Raw genomic sequence first — 21,656 nt, forward strand, 5'->3', positions numbered from 1 at the left:
GAAGTGCAGATACCTGTGTTTGAAATACTCAACTAAAAGTTGAAGTGCTAATGCAATGTCTTTACTCAAGTAAATGTGAAAAAGTACATGAAATGTATTCTTAGTAAGAAACTAAAAAGTACTCATTGAAGTACAAGTCTATATCTACATTGTAGAGGGTTACGATTAGACTCTGCAGTTGGGGAATCCCTACGACTAATCGTGGAGAAAAGAATCACAACTCACAATCATTTCTAATGCGAGCTCCAGTGCAGGTTGTGATCTGCTGCTCTTTGTGGATTACACAGTGAAATTCAGCAGTAAGCAGATGTTTCAGAGCTCCTTTGCTGATTTCCAGCCTCTAAACGCAGTGGCCCTAACTTGCAGACAACGGCACGGTTCCAGCTAATTTAACCGGTTAGTATAAACGCTAAGTTCTTGGTTTTTGGAACAAGAACACAGACTAATGTTAATACAATCTGCCATGTCTACAAAGACATTGATTTTAACATATTTCAGCACTGTGAGTGTTGTGTTTCTATTCATTCCACTTCCTAAAAACATTGGTCACCCAGATATGTGACTGTGTTTTTATTGGTCAGCATCAAGGATGTCAAATCTAGTTTTGATGTTTGTTGATGTTTGGACACTCCATCCTTAAGGCATCTGTCAAAAGCTTAAGGTTTGTGGATGCAAGATGTTTTTGCACAGGTGTCACCAGAAAACCTGTTTCTGTTTTTGAATGGGAACCATCATGGAGGCAGAATGCAGCAAGATAATGGTATCTTTACAAATCCTGAGAACATAAAAATAATAGGATACAACTTAATTGCTTCAAACCATGTTAATTACTTTAATTCTTACGTGCTAAGTGATAGTGTGGCACTCCAGCTTTGGAAACGTTCTTCTTGCCAAAGCTTATTTTATTCCTTATTCTCCCATGAACTCTAATTTCTTGCCTTCCACTCACACTGCCAGTTAAACTGAGAGTCTGAGAGACTCCAATGTTAGGCTCCAATATTATTATTCCTGAAATCTGGGAGAATGATGCACTAATAAACATTGTATGTCATGTCTTTGTTTCCTTTTTTTTTTGATAAAATGTCCAGTATTTATCGATTTTTAGTATGGTTTCCTGGCCTAGTTTTTATTTTAATTTATGTTTTTAAATACTAAGCCATGCTGGGTAAACTCTGTATTTACCGCTGTAATCTCCTGTCACTCAGGAACAGCTGTTCTTTCCTTTGGATGGCTGAATCACAGGGTACCCAGGCCAGGACACATTTCTCCTCTTTTTGGTTGTGAATTAACCTTGAGAACATACTGAAGGTTACTGATTTGTATTTTTATGAAACTTTGAAGTTGTCCTTGTAAATATTCTCTCAAGTGGATTTTGTGTTATGTCAATTTCCTCGTTTGCTTGGTTGCTTTGATGTTGTCCAAGTTTTGATTTTTCTCAAATTTGTAATAGTATGTTTTTGTAGCCCGGCGTCCAGCTTTTGACGTGCTAGATCAGCTGATGTAATAAAACAATACTGTAGCCTTAATCAGAGCAGATGAAAAGATGCAGTAAAAAATAAACTTTTATTTGTCTTTCTGTGTGTATAAAGAAACCAATGTATAACTTTGTACTGTCTGAAGTAATGTAAACAAACCCATAATTAACTGATGGTAAGTTGACCTGATAAAGTGAAATGTGTGCCGGAGCCTTATACCTGCTGAACTGGAAACGAAGATCTTGCTTTGCTCAAGAGGGACTTTAGGTGCAAGAGCTGATGTAAGCTTAGCATTAATGGAATAGTGTAACAGCTATTAAATCTGAGCGTGTTATTAAATGGTAAACTGACTGAGCACTCAAAGGGTTTTCTACTACATGCTTCATTCACACACACACATATTAATACAAGGACTGTTTCTTTATCGAAGTGTTTCCTAACCTTCATACACACACTCACACTCGTACTGGGAGCATCTTTAGCTTTAATATCTTGCCCAAGAAAACAGGGATTGAACCACCAACCTTTTAGCTAGTATACAACCACGTTCCACCTCCTGAGCTACAGCTGTTTATTAAAGGTTTCACTATAATCTAAGCAATTTTTTATATGTATCACAGCATCAGTCACTTAGAAACCATTATTTCCCACTGTGTCAGGAGATAAACAGATATCACTTTATACATCTGAAAACAGATCTGCACAATTAATCAGATTTTGGCTTCCCATGATTAAATGAACACAAATGAAGACCAATATTGACAACGCGTGCTTCATCACATCAAGTCGCTTCCTAAGTCGCTGCCTGACAATGTGCCTGCGCTATATGTGCCAATCACAGCTGTTACCTGCACTATGCACCATGTTTGTTGCAAGTAGTCTGGCCAAGTAATGCTAAATTAAAAGACAGATACGGCAGAAGGTGAAGAGCTTGTCCTTCGGAATACCGTTCATTGTTTGGAGCTATCCTACCACCTGAAAGCACAAGCACTATAATGAATGCTTGAAGCCCAAGAAAACCAATGTAATGGCTGCTAACAGGAATCACCCAACATCAGCACAGAAGTCCACAAATGCGAGCCCGTGTGGCACGTCCGCATATTGATCCATCTCACAAAGATGTAGTGAAATCACCAACATAATGGCCAAAGATAAGTATGCACTAAATACTCTCAGTAGCAAAGGCTTCAGGAAAATAGTCACTGCACAAAAGCTATATTATCCCCTCAAGCAATTACTTTTCCAATAGCTGTGCTGTATACAACATGACAAAGAGGGACAAAGAGAGAGAGAGAGAGATTTTAACCCCGTCTGTCATGCAGTTCGAGCGAGAGACTTTATATTTAGCTTCTAAGAGATCAGGTGATCAGGCCTTCTGTGTGGAGAGATGTTTTAATCAACAGGAGTGTAGCATAATGTAGAAAGTGAAGGTAATACCAAAACTGAATTTTGAGTAAAATTTTGGTACAGTTTTTGTATTTGCCTTCATTTTTATTTTTATTTTTATTTTTATTGTATGAGCTGATTTTATTTTGGTGCAAAGATTTGCACAACAAAGCAGTGTCATGTTTACGCAAATTCAACAAACCAACAAATAACTGAGATAAATAATCATGATCTCACTAATGATCAAAATAATCATAATTTTCATTTTGGCCATTATCGCATCCGTCTATAACAACAGATGTCACTATTTGGTCTCTGTTATCGTTGTTCTCTAAATATGAGCTGCACTTGCAGTGTAGACTTCATGAGCTCTTTGTGGCTAAATTCTAAAACCATAAAAGGTAAAGTACAGCAACATTATATTTCCCCCCTATTGCACCATGTGCTCTGACTCTGTTCATGATGCGACAGCACTGACTAGCAAATCAGCTACTTGCCTTGTGTTTAAAAACTGTGCATTAACCTTTAATAGGTAAAAATAATAACCAAACTTAAATGTTTGGCATGAAGCAGACCAGAGGTAAGGTGCAACAGCCCTTCCACGGTTCTACACCAAATAAACTAAATGAACCAGATTTTAAAAACATCCTTAATATTTTTGAAAGAGGCGACAATGTTAACATTACAAACTGTAACTTTCAGACAAGCGGTGTCCTTGTCATGTCCTCTCAAATGCAAACTTCTCTTCTAAAATTAGCATTTCAGTCAGATCATATTAATAAAAAGACATTAAAAAATTTAAAAAACAAACGAAACGCCCCCAACCACAACCTACTAGTGCTGTGCAACACTGCAAATTTTGGTATAAATCTGTTACCAAGTAAATACAGAGCCTGTATTGCCAATAGGCAGCTTATGTAGGAGAGAACAATGTGTCATTCATGATTCATCATCATCAATTTGCAAATTCTGAACACAATCACAAACAAAACTTTTCAGCTTCTCATGTATATTTTAAACTGGGGTTTGTTTTTGGAGATGTAAAATATAAATGTTCCTGTCTTTAAAGCAACTTTGGGTCAACTTCTGTTATTGAAATGTGCTACAGGGTATAAATCCAAAAAGGTTCGTCGGGGTGCAGTACATTCTGAACTTAGAGGACAGACACAAAGTATCGATCCTGTCATGTTAGTATCGATCCGATATCAATATCAGTGTTGGTATCAATACTACTGGATCGACTGGCCCACCTCTACCATCCACCCTTACTGTAGTTATGACAGTGCTCCAAGAAACTGAAACAGGAGCAATTCACTGTGATTAAAAGAGAAACATTATAGATGGCCATAACAAGGGATTTAACTAAGCTGCAGAGAGTGGGAAATCATTATTAATGAGACAAGTGAACAAAATTATACTAGGTACACTGGGGTGGGTTAGGATTAGCATCAGGAGTCGGTAATCCCTTAGTTGCACAAAAGCTCAGTAGAGTTAACAAAAAAAAGCACACACAGATTTAATGGCTGACTTTGTCCAAAGAAAAATATTTCGTACCCTTTTTTTTTTACCATTTAAAGGTATCCCTTCGAGACATCAGTAACCATGACTCAAACAGAATCTGTGGCTGGGTAATTTCAGCTCATTCAATAAGTTCCATTGAGATGATTAGCTCAGCTGAATCGCATCATCACTGTGTTACTGCCAGTCACGTCCCAAGTGAGAGCCAGTTACTATCCACACGTTAATACCGACTGCCATGTTACATTTGTAACACCGACTTGATTGGCTATGCATCGTAGCACAGTGGATTGTGAATTGTAGAGGAAGACAAAGACGGCTGAGCCAAAAAGGGATTTGGAACCTGGCCTTTAAACAGAAGCGAAACAGAATTAGTCATAATTAAATATTTGAACTTTCGAATAATTCAAACACTCTCTGTGTGAGAGCTCCAGTTTAAATGTGGAATGAAACATTTACAAGTTATATTAGCAGACCGAAGAGGAAGAGTGAACAAATTACTGAGAAAGAATCAGCTAATGTTTAAGTGTAGCCCTTTGGGTGTATTTAATTAGCATTACACTGACCCACAATGCATGAGTTCATGCTTTCCCTTTATTATTTTTTTAAATTTTATTTATTTGTCTTTGTTGTTGATGTTATAGCTGTCAAGACATGTGTTTGGGAGAAAACCCTTCAGCGCTCCCACCCGTGTGAGTCTCCTGATGTGGAAAAAGGAGTCAGATAAATGGAACAGAAGGTCCTCACCCTGCCATGACGATGAAGAAATCCAGCCTGTTCCACGTGTCCCCGAGGTAACAGCGTCGACCAAAGATCCCCAGAGCGATCATTTTTACAACCATCTCCATAGCAAAGAAGATGTAGATGAACGCATCGAAGGCCTGACAGAAAAGAAACAGAGATACGAGGTGTTAATAAGGGACAAAATAAGGAAAACTGTCATTTCTGACTGCTTTTGGCAGCAGGAACGATGAATCATTGTTGGGATGGAAACAAAAAGATCTCAGAGAGAGACGTCTGTTAAATTTAGTGTGCAAAAGTTACACTAACTGACTTTCTAGTGGTGAGTAGAAAAATCATCGCTTGAACTCACAATTTATTTATTTTTTGCTTGTTTTTTAAGTTTCATGGAAACGGTGACCAGGAGAATCGTCATTTCCTTATAGGTGTACCACTGAAAAACTGATTACATTAAATAAATGATGCATGTCTGTGAAAAGGCCTCACATCTCATAGACAAGCAGATGCAAATGTGCACACACACATGCACGAATGAGTAAATAAAACCGCTTGTCAAATACCTGTTTAGTTTTCTGTCTTCATTTATGTTGGAAGTGATAGCAGAGCCGTACGTTTTAATTTTTTCAGAAATCTCTCAGTCAGAACATGTTATATCATGTTTAGGTGGAAACTAGCGAGCTAACTTCCTGCTAACTGGATGTTAAGCTTAATTGTTACACCTGGTAAAGCAGCAACGCTGATCAATTTATTAAAGATGAAAGAATTTAGGCAGTTTTTAACTCTCAGTGATGCTGCAGTGTTCGTTTGACTTTGGGACCTGAAGCGGACGGAGTTTTGGACCCAGATTACTCCGCGAGGCTCCTGACTACGATAGCCATAATGCTCCGACAATCCATGAAGAGGTGGGGCTTCATAGTTTACCAAAGTCATAGTAAAACATTTTTTGACAGATTTTTGAGCGCCGTGTAGCACATGAAATCGGTTTGAGGTCAGTAAACACAACCAGAATTCATACATAAGGCACACGGGATTATAAGGCGCACTGTCAATTTTTGAGAAAATTAAAGTATCTTAAGTGCGCCTTATAGTGCGGAAAATACGGTATATCAACACTACATGTAGAAAAATTGAAGTTAAGGTTCCAACCAGATTTATTTTGACACAAATTATAAACACAGTTTTTAGATCATCTGAGTGGCCGAAGGCCCTTTTAGGCTTTATGTCTACAATTGAATAAATTCATTTATTTATTTTGTGCTACATGATTTATCACTTCTTCTACAAACTTCCTCAGAATTAACTGACTGTCATTTTTAGGTGAAAATCACATTAATTGGTTCCAGATCAATGACTTTTTACCATAACAGGCAGTAAAACTCAATATCAATGAATTTTGTTGTATTTTGGTTTGCTTTAGCAACGACTCTAAAGATCCATTATACTCATTAAATGTAGCATGCCCAATGTATGAGCACAAATTTAACACATTTCCTGATGAATGAGACAGACTTTTGTCTGTACACAGTAACACTTTTGATGATGTTGTGTGTGAAAAGCAAACTGATGGCAGCAAAGACGCTTCTTCCATGACATCATCCAAATGCCGTCAAGCTCAAATCAACAGGTTTCCTTAAAGGGTGAAGTAATGGAAAACAATTATTCTGCGCAGTAATCAGAGGTAAGCCTCACGTCGAAATCCTCACACCTCACATAGCTTTAATCAAGCATCTAATTAAAAAAAAGAAAGAAAAAACACATTTAAACAAATCAAAGAATTCAGCTCGCCGATGAATGCAACTACTGTTGTGTGCAAAAAGCCTAGATTAGCTGGAGCTCCTTTCTGTTCATACTGGGGGATTAGAGACAAACTGACACGCTCGGTGTTGCCTGTAATTTGATTTTAAGAGCGACGTACTGGAAGCAACGTGATCCAAATCTGAACCATTAAGGTGGATCTTTGTTTCCTGACTTGTTTCCTGCTAAAACATGCATCCTATTTAGTGCAGGTATGCCAGACCAGCTTACTAATGAGGAGGAGTGGTCAGACTTTCCAACCTTGACCTTTGCTGGAAAGATGGATGAGGTGCTACGTTCGGTAATGTTTGCTAACCAAAGGGAGACTTTAGCAAATGGTGAAAAGCACTTTCTTCACATTTCTGCAACTCTCTAAAACATCTGACTTTATTTTTTCATTCCCCTACCCCCCCACCCCCAGTGTAGAAGTTCACTGTGACACCTCTGTCTTTCTAAATGGAGGGACATGTGTGCACACACATGTAAATGTGTAAAAACTGCAGATAGTCAGATTAACAGCAACAGTATTTTGTCTCTATCCTGAGTGAAGACGGCACTGAAGATTCACCTTTTTATAGAATTTTGCCCAGTTGGGGTTCAGTGTGAGTTGTGTCCCTTTTAACGTGTGTTATATGCTGATTTGTTTTTAACAGGTTCCCTGCAGCGCTTATCCTGTCTCACGGGCAATCATACAATTTTATCGTTTCTTACCGCATTTAACAAAGTAAAGTTTTATTTGTTTTTAGGTTCTGCTGTTACATGTTTACTTTTATTTTGTATTAACATTAAACCCATTTTAACTGACTGTATGCCTACGGCTCTGTCCTATTGAAATAGGTACCTACCACAGGTCACAAACTGTAGAAATGTATCTCATGGAAACAATAACGTGGCGCACAGCGTGACGTCAGAAACGGCGCACACCTTTGACGCTGCGTGAGTAAATCTCCATTTTCCTGGCAAAAATAGAGTTTTCGAAAATCTCCCCCCTGGAAGGAGTTTTTAAAAATCTCAGTTTTCAGTGATCGATAATGCCGTTTACATGTGGACGAAAGGCCCAAACGAAATCTGCGTTTTCAAAAATACCCGTGTACGTGTGGACGTAGCCTTAGAGTGAGTAAAAAGCTTTACGAAAATAGGCCAATATCATGGAAAACTGAATTAGATACTGAGATATTTCACAAGGAACCAAAGTTTGGGACCCACCGACTGTAGAGCACTGTCAATCTGAGACACTGTTAGAATTGTTTAAAAAATCCCATTTAGTTTTACTAACAGTTCTGAGCAATGGATGTGCTAAAGAGGAGAATGATGCAAAGATGACACCATTTATAAATGAACCTTATTCAAGTCTTTAACCTTGAATGATTCATCGGTCAGTGTTAAGTGGGCTAACGAACAAAACACATTCCTCTGGAAACGGTCAGGTACAATAAAAACTTTGAAACACTTCAGAAAACCTGGAGAACTATTACCCCAAACCAGAAGAAACTTTGCTCCTTGGAAGCAAATTCCAAAAAGAGGAGGGGTGACTCAAGACTTTTGCACAACAATGGACTTGCACTCATCCATCATCCAACAATGTCTGCTAGTGGCCTCCTAAGCCTCCAAAGGTCTTTCAGCCCACATTTGTTAGAGCTTATAGATTTCGCTGCTGAGCCAGCATGGAGATCATGTTATCGAACAGCAGATTTTCTGAGAGCAGCGTATTGACTGTGGGGCTGTAGCCCACTAAATCCATGCTCATATTGAATAGGGTCTATAGATACTTGGAGGAGAAATTCTATTAGATCCAACTCAACAACCCCCCAACCCCCCCACAGACACTTGAATCAATCTACTGTGTGCGTCTACGTTTGCTGCTATGCTATATGATGTGTGCAGTGCCTTGTGTGTAAGGCGTGTGATTCAGCAAGCTCTTTGCCCCGGCAGACCGAAGGCATATGCGTGAAAGCTCTAGCACAGATGTTATACCCACTCGAGCCACCTTTGACATAAGTGAGAAGGGATTCCGTGTCCTGCCAAATGATGAGTGAAGCTGCAGAGGTGCCATACATGACAGAGTCATGCTCGCTGCAGCATAAAGACCACATGCTAGCAGTGACTCAGTGCAAGCAGTTACAGTGCCCAGCATGGGGGGAAGAAGAGAATGATGGGCGAATGAGGTAAGGTAGGGATAAAGCTGTGTTTGGATGTATCAGTGTGTGTTTCTATCTTCTTTTCTGCAATATGAGTGTGTATGCACAGATTCTAATCAAATATACAGTACATAAACCAGTGTAACTGGTCCCTTTGACTTTTAGGACCCTTTAAAGAGCTCCCTCAACACCTGTAACTCATACAACACTTTAAAAAGAATATTTATGTTATCAGAGGGATTTTCCTGGATCAGAATGGACCTCATGGGAGAGACTATGCATCTAAACACAACTCGTCTCCGAGCAGCAAAAGAAAAGAGTCTGTATTGCTTTACTTAACAGACGTCTACGGGATCAAAAATATTTTTTATCAGAATCACATGTCCATGTGTCCATAGGAAGTCTAACAGATATGAAATGATTGCATAAAAACAAAAAAACACACGCACACAAGGCACTGTTAAGAAGCACACATACAGTTCCTTTGAGACTTAATGCGATGTTGCTACAAGCTAGGGGTTGATTTTGTGCATGTTTGTGTTGTACCTGTAGTATCTGGCATCGGTCTGAGGAGCAGTCGATGTTCTCACAGGGCTGGTACATTCCCAGGGTAACGCAGTTCAACAGGATCACCATCATACTCACACGTTCGAACCATGTAGAAACACATCTGGTTAAGGAGAACTCCTCACAAAGGGAAAGCCAAGACTTTATGCTCCAGTGAAGGGAAAATGGGTCGTTCGTACTTTAAACAAGACCTCATTTAAAAAATGATGAGAGAAAATAGAAACAAATAACAAAAGTAACCCTTTCTGCTAACTCAGTTCTCCAGCTACTAACCTCTTAACGCCAAGTGTATCATGACTTTTTTTACTTTTACATGATCAGTGTGATTTTTTCCCCCTAAAAACACACAAATAAATTCCAGAATACATTTTTAACCACCAAATTGCCCCAAAACATTTTTTAAAATGCCAAAAGGTTTAATAAACACTCCATTTTAAAAAACAGATTGTCCAGCAATCATTTCATGTTCCAGGCATTAAATGGCTAATAGCATGTTCAGCTTTTGACTGTACAGGAGGTATATGGTCTAAACTGATCAAGAGCTTTATTGTCAATACAACAGTATACAGCGTACTGCTGTTTCACCCATGGTGTAATTATAAGAACATAAAAGACATATCTCCAAGAGATTTAAAACTAGGAATTACAAATAAATAATGTACTAAATTTCGGTAAAATTAAGGGATAACAAGGTACTAATTACTAACTATACAATACTATTAAATACTATAATGATAACTGTACAATACTAACTGTACATTAAACAAGGACAGGACAGAAACAATACAAAGTGGATTGTGCAGTAGGTCTTGAATACCAGGTTCAAGTTATTGTCAGGACATTGTAGACGAGACAGGACGAAGACGTGCAAGATGCAAAATGTGCAAATATAGTATAATTTATAATTCAGTCCATCTTCTGCTACAGAACAGCAGTCAATCCCTACCATAGTCTTTTTAGTGTTTCTTTTTTTTAAACCAACACTCTTATGTCTGCAGAGTGCTTTTATATTCTATGATGGGTTCTCAGAGTCAGCATTACTTTTTATAACTGCTATGAAAACTATGGCAATAACAGAAGAAGAAGAAGATCCAATTTTAAAAACCTGCCATAGCTTTTCTTTGATCACTCCATAAAAGTTAATCCTCACTGAAACAGGAGACTGCGGTAGTATTAGAAAGTGTAATGTGTGATATCTATGACACACTCTATGAAAAATGCACTTTTCTTATTTAACTTCATCACTCTGCTGACACTCACTTATGCACCCCAAAGCCATCTAAATCATAAAGACAAATGAGCTGCATCAGATGCTGCAGAGACATTTCATAGAACTGAACGGCACCATCTACTGTCTGCCAGCAAGATGCTGGAGCCCTACTGGTTCAGTGGTTTCTAAGAGGAAAATCCTCTATGACGTGAGTAATCAAAATCCTGCATAGCAAACCTCAGAATATGTGTGATGATGCTGAATATTTTGAGTGAACCAAAACCTGAGCAACACTTGTTCTGAGAAAAGTTAAATGGAGCAGGCTGAAGAGGAAAAATCAAACCGTACTGGCAAAGAAAGAGCAAGAGGAAGTGATTCAAAATTTATTCACCGTGTGTTCGTGGAGGGAATGCAATGCTCAGCTAACAAGTGTGTGAAGGACGATGTGCTGTGATAGCCCAGGAGGTCCAATCCCTCCCGGAGGCTATACAGAACAGGAAGCTGAAACACTCCCCGAGCAGCTTACCATACACAGTCAGCAGGACAGGTTCAGCTTCAGCAAGACACACAGAGAGTCTCCTGAAAACATTAACTTCTCAACACGCTCGTCTTGGCCCTGCCTGAACCTTCCCACAAGAAGATGGACTACTTTAGATATCACAGGATGGATAAAGATAGGCTTTGAGTGGGCAAAACACATGCATACACATAAACACAAAGACAGAGAGTCGCACACAAACACCCACTTATCCAAACACATATGAGCGGAAAGCCACACACATATGCACATGCAAAATAACCAACAGGTTCAAACACATAACACTCAAATCACCCGCCCACACTTTAGCACAGATTCATGTACTTTCTCTTCCTCACACACACACACACACACACACACACTTGGGCACATTAGGTTTCACATTAAATCAAACATTAAGTCAATACATCAGCTGACATGGATCATGTAAAGAGGAATTTTCACCGCAGGGTGGCATGTTTAATATCGACATCCAACGGGCTAACAGCTGCAAAGCAGACGTGACACATGGTTAAGAGGAAAGATCTGTCATAGACCATCAAATGCATGGATCAATTAACTGCATGATAGCTTTTTAAAATTGAGTTAGACAGAAAAATGATATTTGAATAACTGTATGCAAAGTTCTGGGTATTATATGCATAGCCAGGGTTGAAAGCAACAACAGCGTCACAAATAGGCACTTATGCATGTGTCATTTTTACATTGTTAATATGGAAATGAAAAAATAGAAACATTTGAAATTATACGTTCCAAAATGACGGCAAGTATTAAGTACAAACTTTGTATTATGTCTACCAACTAGAATGGCACAGTAATAGGTTAGGTCTTTTGTGATTCAATCACTCTTTATGCACTACTTGCTTGAAAATACATAAAAAATACTTGATGATCGTCACAGTGTATGTGCATGTTTAACATTTTCCCAATTTTCATAAATCAAACACATACTCCCGTATTAACTGAAATGTTTTCTTTGATTGTTTTGAAGATAATCTAATTTAATCCTTCTCTTCTTACAATTTAAAAGCCTAACAAATATAATGAGATTATTGTGAAAAGTCAAAGGGATTTAAAAAAAACCAAACTTCCTCCTTTTACAATTTTTTTTCAACCATAGATTTCACATTTTTAACTCCATCCATCCATCCTTGAAATTCCAGGTCATTGCAGGGTAAACTGAGACTGCTTGTTAAGTATTGATTTTAGAATTCTGATTACTTCTGAACATGAATTAATAATTAATAATTAATAATATCACTGATTAATGGACCCCCTCTGTCTTTTCCCATTCCATTTACTTGGAAAACACTGTGTGGTAATTTTTTTTTCTGTATAGAGCTTTGTAAGTTTTGCTGTATGACGATCAGTATGATAACAGCATCAATACGCTTAACATGAAGGGAGAGCGGTGTGTCATGAGTTATGGGATGAATTATTATCAATTTTCAAATTCTGAACACATTTTAATGACCAGTAAATCACTGTGATTAGTTAACACAGCAAAACACACCTTTCAGCTTTTCCTGTGTTTTGACATTTGGAATTTAACACAACTCTGTGAGCTGCATCCTGAAGTTAGACGACAGATTAATACAGAAATAAAGTATTAATCCTATCACGATCCAATAATAATATCAGTGTTGGTATTGATGCTATCGATATTTGGATCAATATAATTGATGAGGTGTAGTAAAATCAATTGGAAATGCAGTAACGAAACAAATAATCCACTTATATCACCATTCTACAAGCGAGCACACACACACATACAGAGACACACACACACTTTTACCACTTCAGCTTTTTGTGTAGCTAGCCCTTCCTAATGAGGACAGAGATATCATCCTCAGGTGTCACTGAGCCTGTGTGAGAACCTCCAGGCAGTGTCTGTGAATCCACCCCCTAGAACACGAATGCCTTTCCAGGCATAGCTGGACAAAATTGCAGGTCAGCGCTTTCTTCTTTCCTCGCACTAAGTAATGATGACAGCTTTTGGACTAATACTATTAGGATTATCCTGGGGTCATTTTCACTCCTAAATGCATTCTTTAGCGTGTTGCTGGAGTGCCCAGTTTTCCAGTTACCTTCTAATTCACTCCACCTATACATGAGCTGCCTTTAACAATGTGCAAGTGTCTGTCTATCTCTCGCCACTTCTGAAAAATGAGTCAATTAGTGTAGGTGCCTTGGAGGAGGCTCCATCTTTTTTTACTCTCTCACGCAGACATGCACACGCACCTCACATCAACACTGGAAGGAAAATGAGGTGAAATTCAAAGCGCTAAGCTCTATTACAGACCGGGTGTTCGAAGATTAACTCTGAAATAGTTTCATAGAACTATTTCACCTTCTGAATTTTTTAACCTTCATTTTTTTTTGTTCTTCAGGAGTAATTGCAAAGTAGCGTCTGCTGTTTTCAGCACGGTCTGCTTCGCATTCATCCAGCGGCTGTCACTCACTAGTAGAAGCTCCTTGGAACACCTACAGTAATTCAATGCAGGTCACTAAACAGCACCATTAAAAGATCTGGAGGTACAATTACACAACACAATTATGTGCACTGTACAGTAGGTGATTCCACTAACATGCTTGCCCAGTGCTTGTCAACTGACTGGCTTGAAGACAGGGATGGGCGATATATCAAACATACTCAGTGTGGTTAAATATAACACTTATGGTGAAACAGGTTATTTAAACATATCGTGATATATATCGTGTATCGTGATAAGGCAAAAAACCAAAAAAACCAAAAGTGAAATAAGATTTTCCTCATATCGCTCAGCCCTACTTGAAGGTGCTTCCATGTTTACTGTTAAAAGGATGGAAACGTTTAAGCCTATAAAGGCGTCCTAGATCAGTTCATTTTGAAACACTTGCAAAATAGTCCTTCTGAGACTGAATGATTAAATCGACTGTCTTCAGCCCCTTAAACCTTTTACATTCTTCCAACCACGCAGAGTACATCATACAGCCAGGAGGAAACAAATCTAAGATTTTTTTAAAAGGCCAGATAAAATGCAGTGGCACTGGAGACCATTACCCAGAAGATTTGGATGTGCCAAAAGCATCAGCGTGACAGAGCTGGAAAGAGCTGGGAGGCTGAAAGTGTGCGGCAGCGGGGGATAAATGAATTCTTAATACCTCACTGCATGGCGTCACTCTGTCTACCCATTCCTCAGTGTCTCTCTGCCTTCTCTCTCTCTTGCTTTCCTCGCTTGTTTTTATTGTTCCCAAAGAGACACGCAGGAGGCAAACGACCTCTGGTTTCCATGGAAACCAATCGACTATCAAATGAAGTAAACCGGCACAAAAGGATGGAGAGAAAAAGGGAAATAAAGAGGAGAAAGAGGTGGGTTTATAGGGAGCTTATTTCAGTTTGTAACTTGGTGTCTTTAAGTTAGTTTTCTTTCATATGCTGGAAACATCACTCTCCACATAAAATGTTCTGCCTCATTAAAGAAGCTTCAATACAGAATGATTGTGTTTTAAAACAGAGGCGTGATATTTAGATTCATGGAAAAGCTGAAACTAAACAAGAATCTCTGGAGGTTCTGGAGGTGTGAAGTTTAAAATAGTGGATTCGTTCAACAACTTCTGAGAAACAGAGCGGCGATACAGTTACGTGACGCTGTGTGAAGGACAGTATGCGTAGTTTGCTGCTAAACACAACCAGTTCATCATTAATATATTCACAATTGCTTACCCCCAGAAATAGAAAAGCACAGACCTTGATTTTTAAAGTCAGAAAACTTTGTGTTAGTGTCTTCCAATTCCAAACCTCCAGTCTATCTTCACATATTCCACCGTGTACTGTTAAGCCCTGAACAATGCTCACAATGGAGTTGCAAAAAGCTTGCTCTAACTTTAAGTCCTGTAACTAGACAGTCATGCAAAACTGTGGGAGTTCTCCTTAGCCATTTCTCACTAAAGCCAAACAGGTGCTGACAGGTTGGTAAAAGTTAATTTGTCATGAAATCCAGTACACACAGGTCTACATTCCTGCAGATTAAGATAACTCCAGTAATAAAGATGAAGACTCCCACCAACTTCACAGGATCCCGCCCCCATGCTACAGTATGACTAATATTTAATTTCATTTGCAGCAAGAAAGTTGAGAATATTTCAGAAAAGTAAGAAGTCATTGCTTTTTTTTTTGCTTTTTTTTTTTTTTTAATTTGTTCATTTCAGGCACAACAATAAAGTTGAACATAAAGTGCACAAAAACAAAAACAAACAACAAAATGTACCTGAAAAGGAGTGGGATGAAGAAAACTTATTAAATCCCACCCCTATATTCACTTATCAACAAAAACAATAAACTTCCCGCAGCTACACCCAAGCAAAACAAATAGAACCTTCATAACTGAATACAGAATATATTAATTATAAATTGCGTTACCACAGGTAACAGGCAATAATAATTACAAGTAACAAACACACATACATATACATACATATATATACATACATACACACAAACTTTTTTTTTTTTTTTTTTCCCCCCCTTGGAATCCATGCCAGCAATGGTAAGAGAACAGACATTACAGAGCACACTAACACCATCATTGATTATACTGTGACCAGACCAACTGTTTGTAGAGAAATTTAAATCTATGAATATTTTTGCATTGTTTCAGTTGTAAACTCAGACTAAATGAACTAAATTAAACTAAGAATAGTTTTTTAAGACATTTCAGAACGGTCTTGTGGTGAAATAAACTCTTCATAACCATTCGATGGTATTAGCACAACAGATTTTTTTCTCTTTTCTTCTGTTTTTTTGTTTCTTTTTTTTTTAATCTGTTATGCTAGATTGATATCACCTCCTGATTTTTTTTAATTAAAAAAAAAGTCTGATATCTGCCAAGTTGTTTAGTAGGCTCAAAAAGGAAAATCCTGTTGCTTAAAATGCTTATGTGATGCAAACTGTGCTGCTCTCATCACATTTGGGATACAGTTCAGTTCAATTCAATTTTATTTATATAAGTACACCCCCACAAGATTTCTCAGTCTCAGTTGTTGTTTTTTTACTTTAAAACCTAACTAATAATTGCTTGCAGTAACCCAGCAATTTCACAGGAACAGTAACTATCCTCTGCAATTTTTTTAAAGGAAAGCACAGCTTGGGATGGTGAAATATCCCTGTACTCAGAGGTCAAGGTTTGAAAGCAACCAATCCAAGAGCGCATCATAACAGTTTGCTGTGCATTGCTATGTTTAGTGTTTTCCTGAGTGTTGTCATGGTTTTTCATTTTGTTCTTCTTAAAGCCCTAAGACATATTTAAGGTGCAAACTATAAAAATGGGCATTTTTAGGTTCTTTTTTCACCTCATCCAAAATTTATGGTTTTTCAGAATTCGCGGGCACTCTGAGGAAGGTAACCCCCCCGCGACCACCCGAGTTCAACTGTAGCGCCAAAACACAATAACTGTCACCCTACAATAATACAGAGAAACCTCAACAACCAGACCTCCTATTAGCAAGCACTTGGTGACAGTGGGAAGGAAAAACTGTCTTTTAACAGAAGGAAGCCTCCAGCAGATCCAGGCTCATGGAGGGGTAGCCATGTGCAGTGCTACAGTAAGTGGTGAGGGGAGAAAAACAGGACAAAAGACAAAGGAGCTATAGATTGAAAAAAAAACTGATGATTAAAAGCAGAGAGTGTACAAACACTAGGTGTTTATAGAGCACATACAGAACAGCCACTTATTCTTCAACTGTTTGAAACATTTTCACAAGCTTGTTTGTGGCTCTTTTGTTCCTAGTTTTACATCTCACCTCACCTTTTCATTCACTCACTCACTCTCCGCATCCTTTCCTCCTTTTACTCTCCATATGTGCTCCTCTTTCGCTGCATAATATTCACAGACATTGGCAGGTCTCTTCTTTCCTGGAATTTTCCATCAGGGGGTTCCTCGATCTAGTACAGCTGGCTGGAAAGAGGGAGAACCAAGTGTGTTTGTGTGTGATGGTGTATCAGTGTGTGTGCTGGACAGCAGTAAATGTCATGGGATATCACATGGTAATGCTTCACAGCATCTCATGTCAGCTTCTCTTTTCCTTCAGCTGTCAGGTCAGAGGAGTGAGCATTTCCACACAGAAACATAGACACATAAAGGCACAATATTTACTTATCAGTTAGTTCAATGAAGCTCTTATTGCTCATTAACATTCTGCTCTGTGGCCAGAGAGACTGAATCAGTGATATAGTGAATGACATGGTGGAGTCATGATGCCTTGATAAACGAACACAGAGATCCTGATTCATTCTATTAAACACAACACTGTGTAAACTGAAAGCACGTTGCAGATATGACAACAGGTATCTAATGTCTCACAAAGCATTGTATTCACTACTTTTGTCAGACTTGGAATCTTATTTGGATTCAGTGCATGCTGTCTCGATGACTTCACCACCCCATCCACTTGTAGACTCTGGGGGATATGTACTTATTACTGTGAAACCTTTATATGTGTAACCTTTTTATGTGATGAGATTGGAACTTGGATGACAAACAGTTATTGTATTATGTTGCTGTAAACATAATATTTCAGTGAGATGTCTGACTAAGGTGTGATATACGAGCTGTTCATGCCAACACACAGCACTGATTCTGCCCGTGCTTTCTGTCGATCATAGGTTTTAATTTTTAAGTATTCATGACAAGAGTAGATCTGTACAGTTTTGAACGTTAATAGTTCAGCAGGCTACTATTTGTTCATGTGGGGTTTTTTTTGCATTGCTTCAGTAAGCTTTGAAATAGAATGATTCACATACTGTGAATCAGTGAATCACAGCTGAGCCAACCACCCTGTGGGACAAATGGGAGATCCCCAACTAAAAACTATGGATTCTATTGGTGACTATGGTTATAACATATACCGAGTTTACTTAAAAGCATCAGTTTAGGCAGCAGGACTGAAAGGCTGCCAACTATGAAAGAAGCCCCTCCTCCAAAATCAACACCTTCAAGTTCCACTGAAATTAACAGCTGTCCATATAGACAAGCCAAATGCCTTCTGAAGAAAGGTTTTATGGTCAGACAAGATCAAGATTGAGCAGTTTGGTGATGGTAGAATCATGTGTTTTACTAGTGATACATTCACAAAGTGAATGGAATAACGAAGAAGGAGGACTTCCTCTAAATTCTTCATCTTTAAGTGAAATCAACAGCTACATGTTTGAAATTAACTAACAACTGGGTTTGAAGAGCATAATGATCATCGTCACACATAAACCTGGTTTCAGAATGGATAAAGCAGGCTAACATTAAGCTTCAGAAAGTGGCTTTCCCAAAGCCAGGACCTCAACACTATTGAAAACTTGTGGACTATGCTTATGAACTCTACTAATTGTGCCGAGAAGAGAGGTCAAACATCCAGCCAAAAGCATGCTAGAAGCTTGATGGCTATGAATGCAATCTGATCAAGGTGCAACTTGTTAAGGAACATTTAACCAATTATTATTGGCTCCTTTTTTAAAGTGATTAACAATGTTTGCTGTACAGTCATTCCATCCCGGAAAAAGAACCCAAATTATCATTATATGATTATAAAGTATATAATAAAAAAATAAAAAATACGCGAGAAAAGTAACAGAACCTTGCTGGAATTTTTGAAGGTTACATGGTAAACCCTAAGAGTACGAAATCATATTACTCCAAGTAATTTATATATGCATTTGTAAGTGTCATAACTTTCTCCTTTCATCTCTAGCTCAGTGGGAGGTTTTGTCTTAAAATTAATGACTACAATGAGGAATCAGCTACAAGCTGCAGCTGCACAGATGGTGAGATTTAATAGAAACTGTTTTCTTCCAAATTAGGAGTAACCTTTGTGAGGCCAACTTTCTTCTACTAACAGGCCGATAAAAAGATTAAAAGAATTATACTTGAACTTTACACCTTCAGAAATATCTGACTTCTCTTTCTATCTGTGCCTCCCACTTTTTTTCTCCATCCCCTCTGTCCAATGCACAGCTGCCATACGATTCCTTAAGATAAGCTCTGCCCTGTTGCTGTGGCAACCAGCGCCTACAAAAATATTAGGAGCCCTCTGTTGTGTGTGAATATTTGCATGTCGTGTGTGGGTTTGTGCATATGCGTTTATATCGTCTCTGGCCAATTAAATCCTTGTTCCATTATTTGACATCTTAATTGAGGATCCAAAGTTTGTTAATGGAAGTCTAAGTTAGTTGCATTTCATCTGACAAGACTACGGTTTGGCTTAATAAGGTGTTATCAGTCTTGCTTGTGTGACAAGATACCACTTAAGACTGAACACACTTTATATGACTGGTCTAAACCTTTGTCCACACAGAATCTATAGTGTGGCTGAAATTGTCAGTTTACTGTGAGTCATTTAGCTGGAAAGGGGTGGAGGTCAATAAACTGCAGCAGTATGGAGGACTGATTGGATGGAGAGAGACAGGTGAAGTTCTACTGGTTTTTAACAGCTGCCAACTAATGTATCGTTCTGCAGCGATGGCCAGATATGGGGAATGGAAGCAACAAGAAAATACTCAGTGTACAGTTAGAGTTAGAAGCCTGCTTGTAAAACAGGAAGACACAAACAAGCACAGAGTCTCTGACTGGGACCATGTGGTGGGATTTTCTGTGCTTTCATTTGGTTCCTCCTCCCATCCTCTCCCTTGCTTTCTTCTGATGTAGTATGATGGTAATATGATATGGGTGTTAAGTGTGTAGGTAGGTTTCCTCTTCTGCCCACAACCACTGTTGCATGCTATTTCCGTCCTCCAGTGTTGCCAGGCTTGTGTAACTAATGGGAAAAAAATCTAGATGAACAGACTGACCCTCAACTACGTAATGCAACTACTGGTTGAGCTAAAAATACTGGAGATGTCTACCAGTTAAAGGAAATAACAGACACACACTCTCTCATAGCTAATGTGAAACGAACAGAGAACAGTAGCAAGGCTGGTATACTTTCTACCAAGTAACTCAGCACAGCCAGTTCACTAAAATCAGGATATCAATAAAATATTAAAAATATGAAATAATTCCCAAATTTCTGTTATTAAATTGTTGAAACTTTGATTAATCAAATCAAATCAATTTTATTGTCACATCACATGTGCTGGTACACTGGTACAGCACATGTGAGTGAAATTCTTGTGTGAAAGCTTCACAAGCAACAGAGGTGTGCAAAATACAAGAAACATAAAAACAAAGCAAAATATAAGAATAGGAATGTGAGATTTATAAGAATAAATATATGTATACAAATAAAAGACTGTATGCACATTACTGAATATGTGGCTGAATAATGGCTGAAAAATGGCATTATGGGTTTAGCAATGTGACTTTTAAGTTTTTTAAGTTTTGAGTCGATGACATCACTGTTTAAAAGGACAAATAAGACCAGAATAATAAAGACTGTTTTTTCCTGTCTTTTATATGTGCCGACAGCCTCCTGCATGTTACTGAACTCTATGTGGTGTAGCATGGTATTAACACATTTGCTGGGCAAGCCAAGGGTTGTTGGTTCAATTCCAGCTAGAGACACAAACTCCCTTTGGAGTTGTGTCAGAAATGGCATACAGGGTAAAACACTGCCAAATCAAGCACCTGCTGTGGCGACCCCTTTGGGCAAGGGAGAAGCCAGAAGTATCTTTAGCTGACGGCTATGAGTGCTTAAAGAACTTTTGTTAGAACTAATACTTCAGCAAAAGCAGTAATAAAACATTATGACAACACATCACTATACATAAAACTGTACATAAAGGATTAAAAGTAAAAGTAATTATACTGCAGAAAAATGTTCACTATTAGTGTTATATTGATATTGCTGCTGGATGAGTTCATTTTAAATGGGCTATTTTACATTCTGTTTAATCTACTGTAATGCATCATATTATATATAACTATGATTCAAGTGTCTGGCCTGTGGGGAACACCTTCTCTGAAAACAGCTTTACATGAGCTCAGGAGACAAAGGCTACACCTTGATGTAAAGAAGTAAATTAAATATATTTATCACATTTTTTTTAATTCACAGCGCTGTTAAAACACTTGAGCACTGTGTGACATGGTTAACTGTATGTATCAAAATGATGGTGGTATATTAGCAAAACAGCTGGTTAAACTCAGTACATTCAATCAAAAAAAAATGTATTTGTCATACATGCTAATATGAAGTACTGGGTGAGCCTGTACCTACATGTGCACATGACCTGTTTTATTAAACGACACAGGGCAGGAGTAACCATCTCTAACGTTTAAGCTTTTATTGCTAAGGGACTTATATTAATAACTTCTTCATATTAC

The 21,656-nt window shown here is 38.2% G+C and overlaps 1 protein-coding gene across 1 annotated transcript in view; it reads right to left on the reverse strand.

The window, feature by feature from the left end:
- The window catches only part of LOC106096648 (voltage-dependent T-type calcium channel subunit alpha-1I), a 252,424-nt gene that overhangs the window by 145,068 nt on the left and 85,700 nt on the right, over positions 1-21,656 (reverse strand). Inside the window, 2 exon segments of the mRNA XM_025908200.1 lie at positions 5,127-5,260; positions 9,599-9,710. Of these exon segments, the coding sequence (XP_025763985.1) occupies positions 5,127-5,260; positions 9,599-9,710 (246 nt within the window).

This window comes from Oreochromis niloticus, linkage group LG6, assembly GCF_001858045.2.
Source record: "Oreochromis niloticus isolate F11D_XX linkage group LG6, O_niloticus_UMD_NMBU, whole genome shotgun sequence".
Classification (NCBI taxonomy): Eukaryota; Metazoa; Chordata; class Actinopteri; order Cichliformes; family Cichlidae; genus Oreochromis; species Oreochromis niloticus.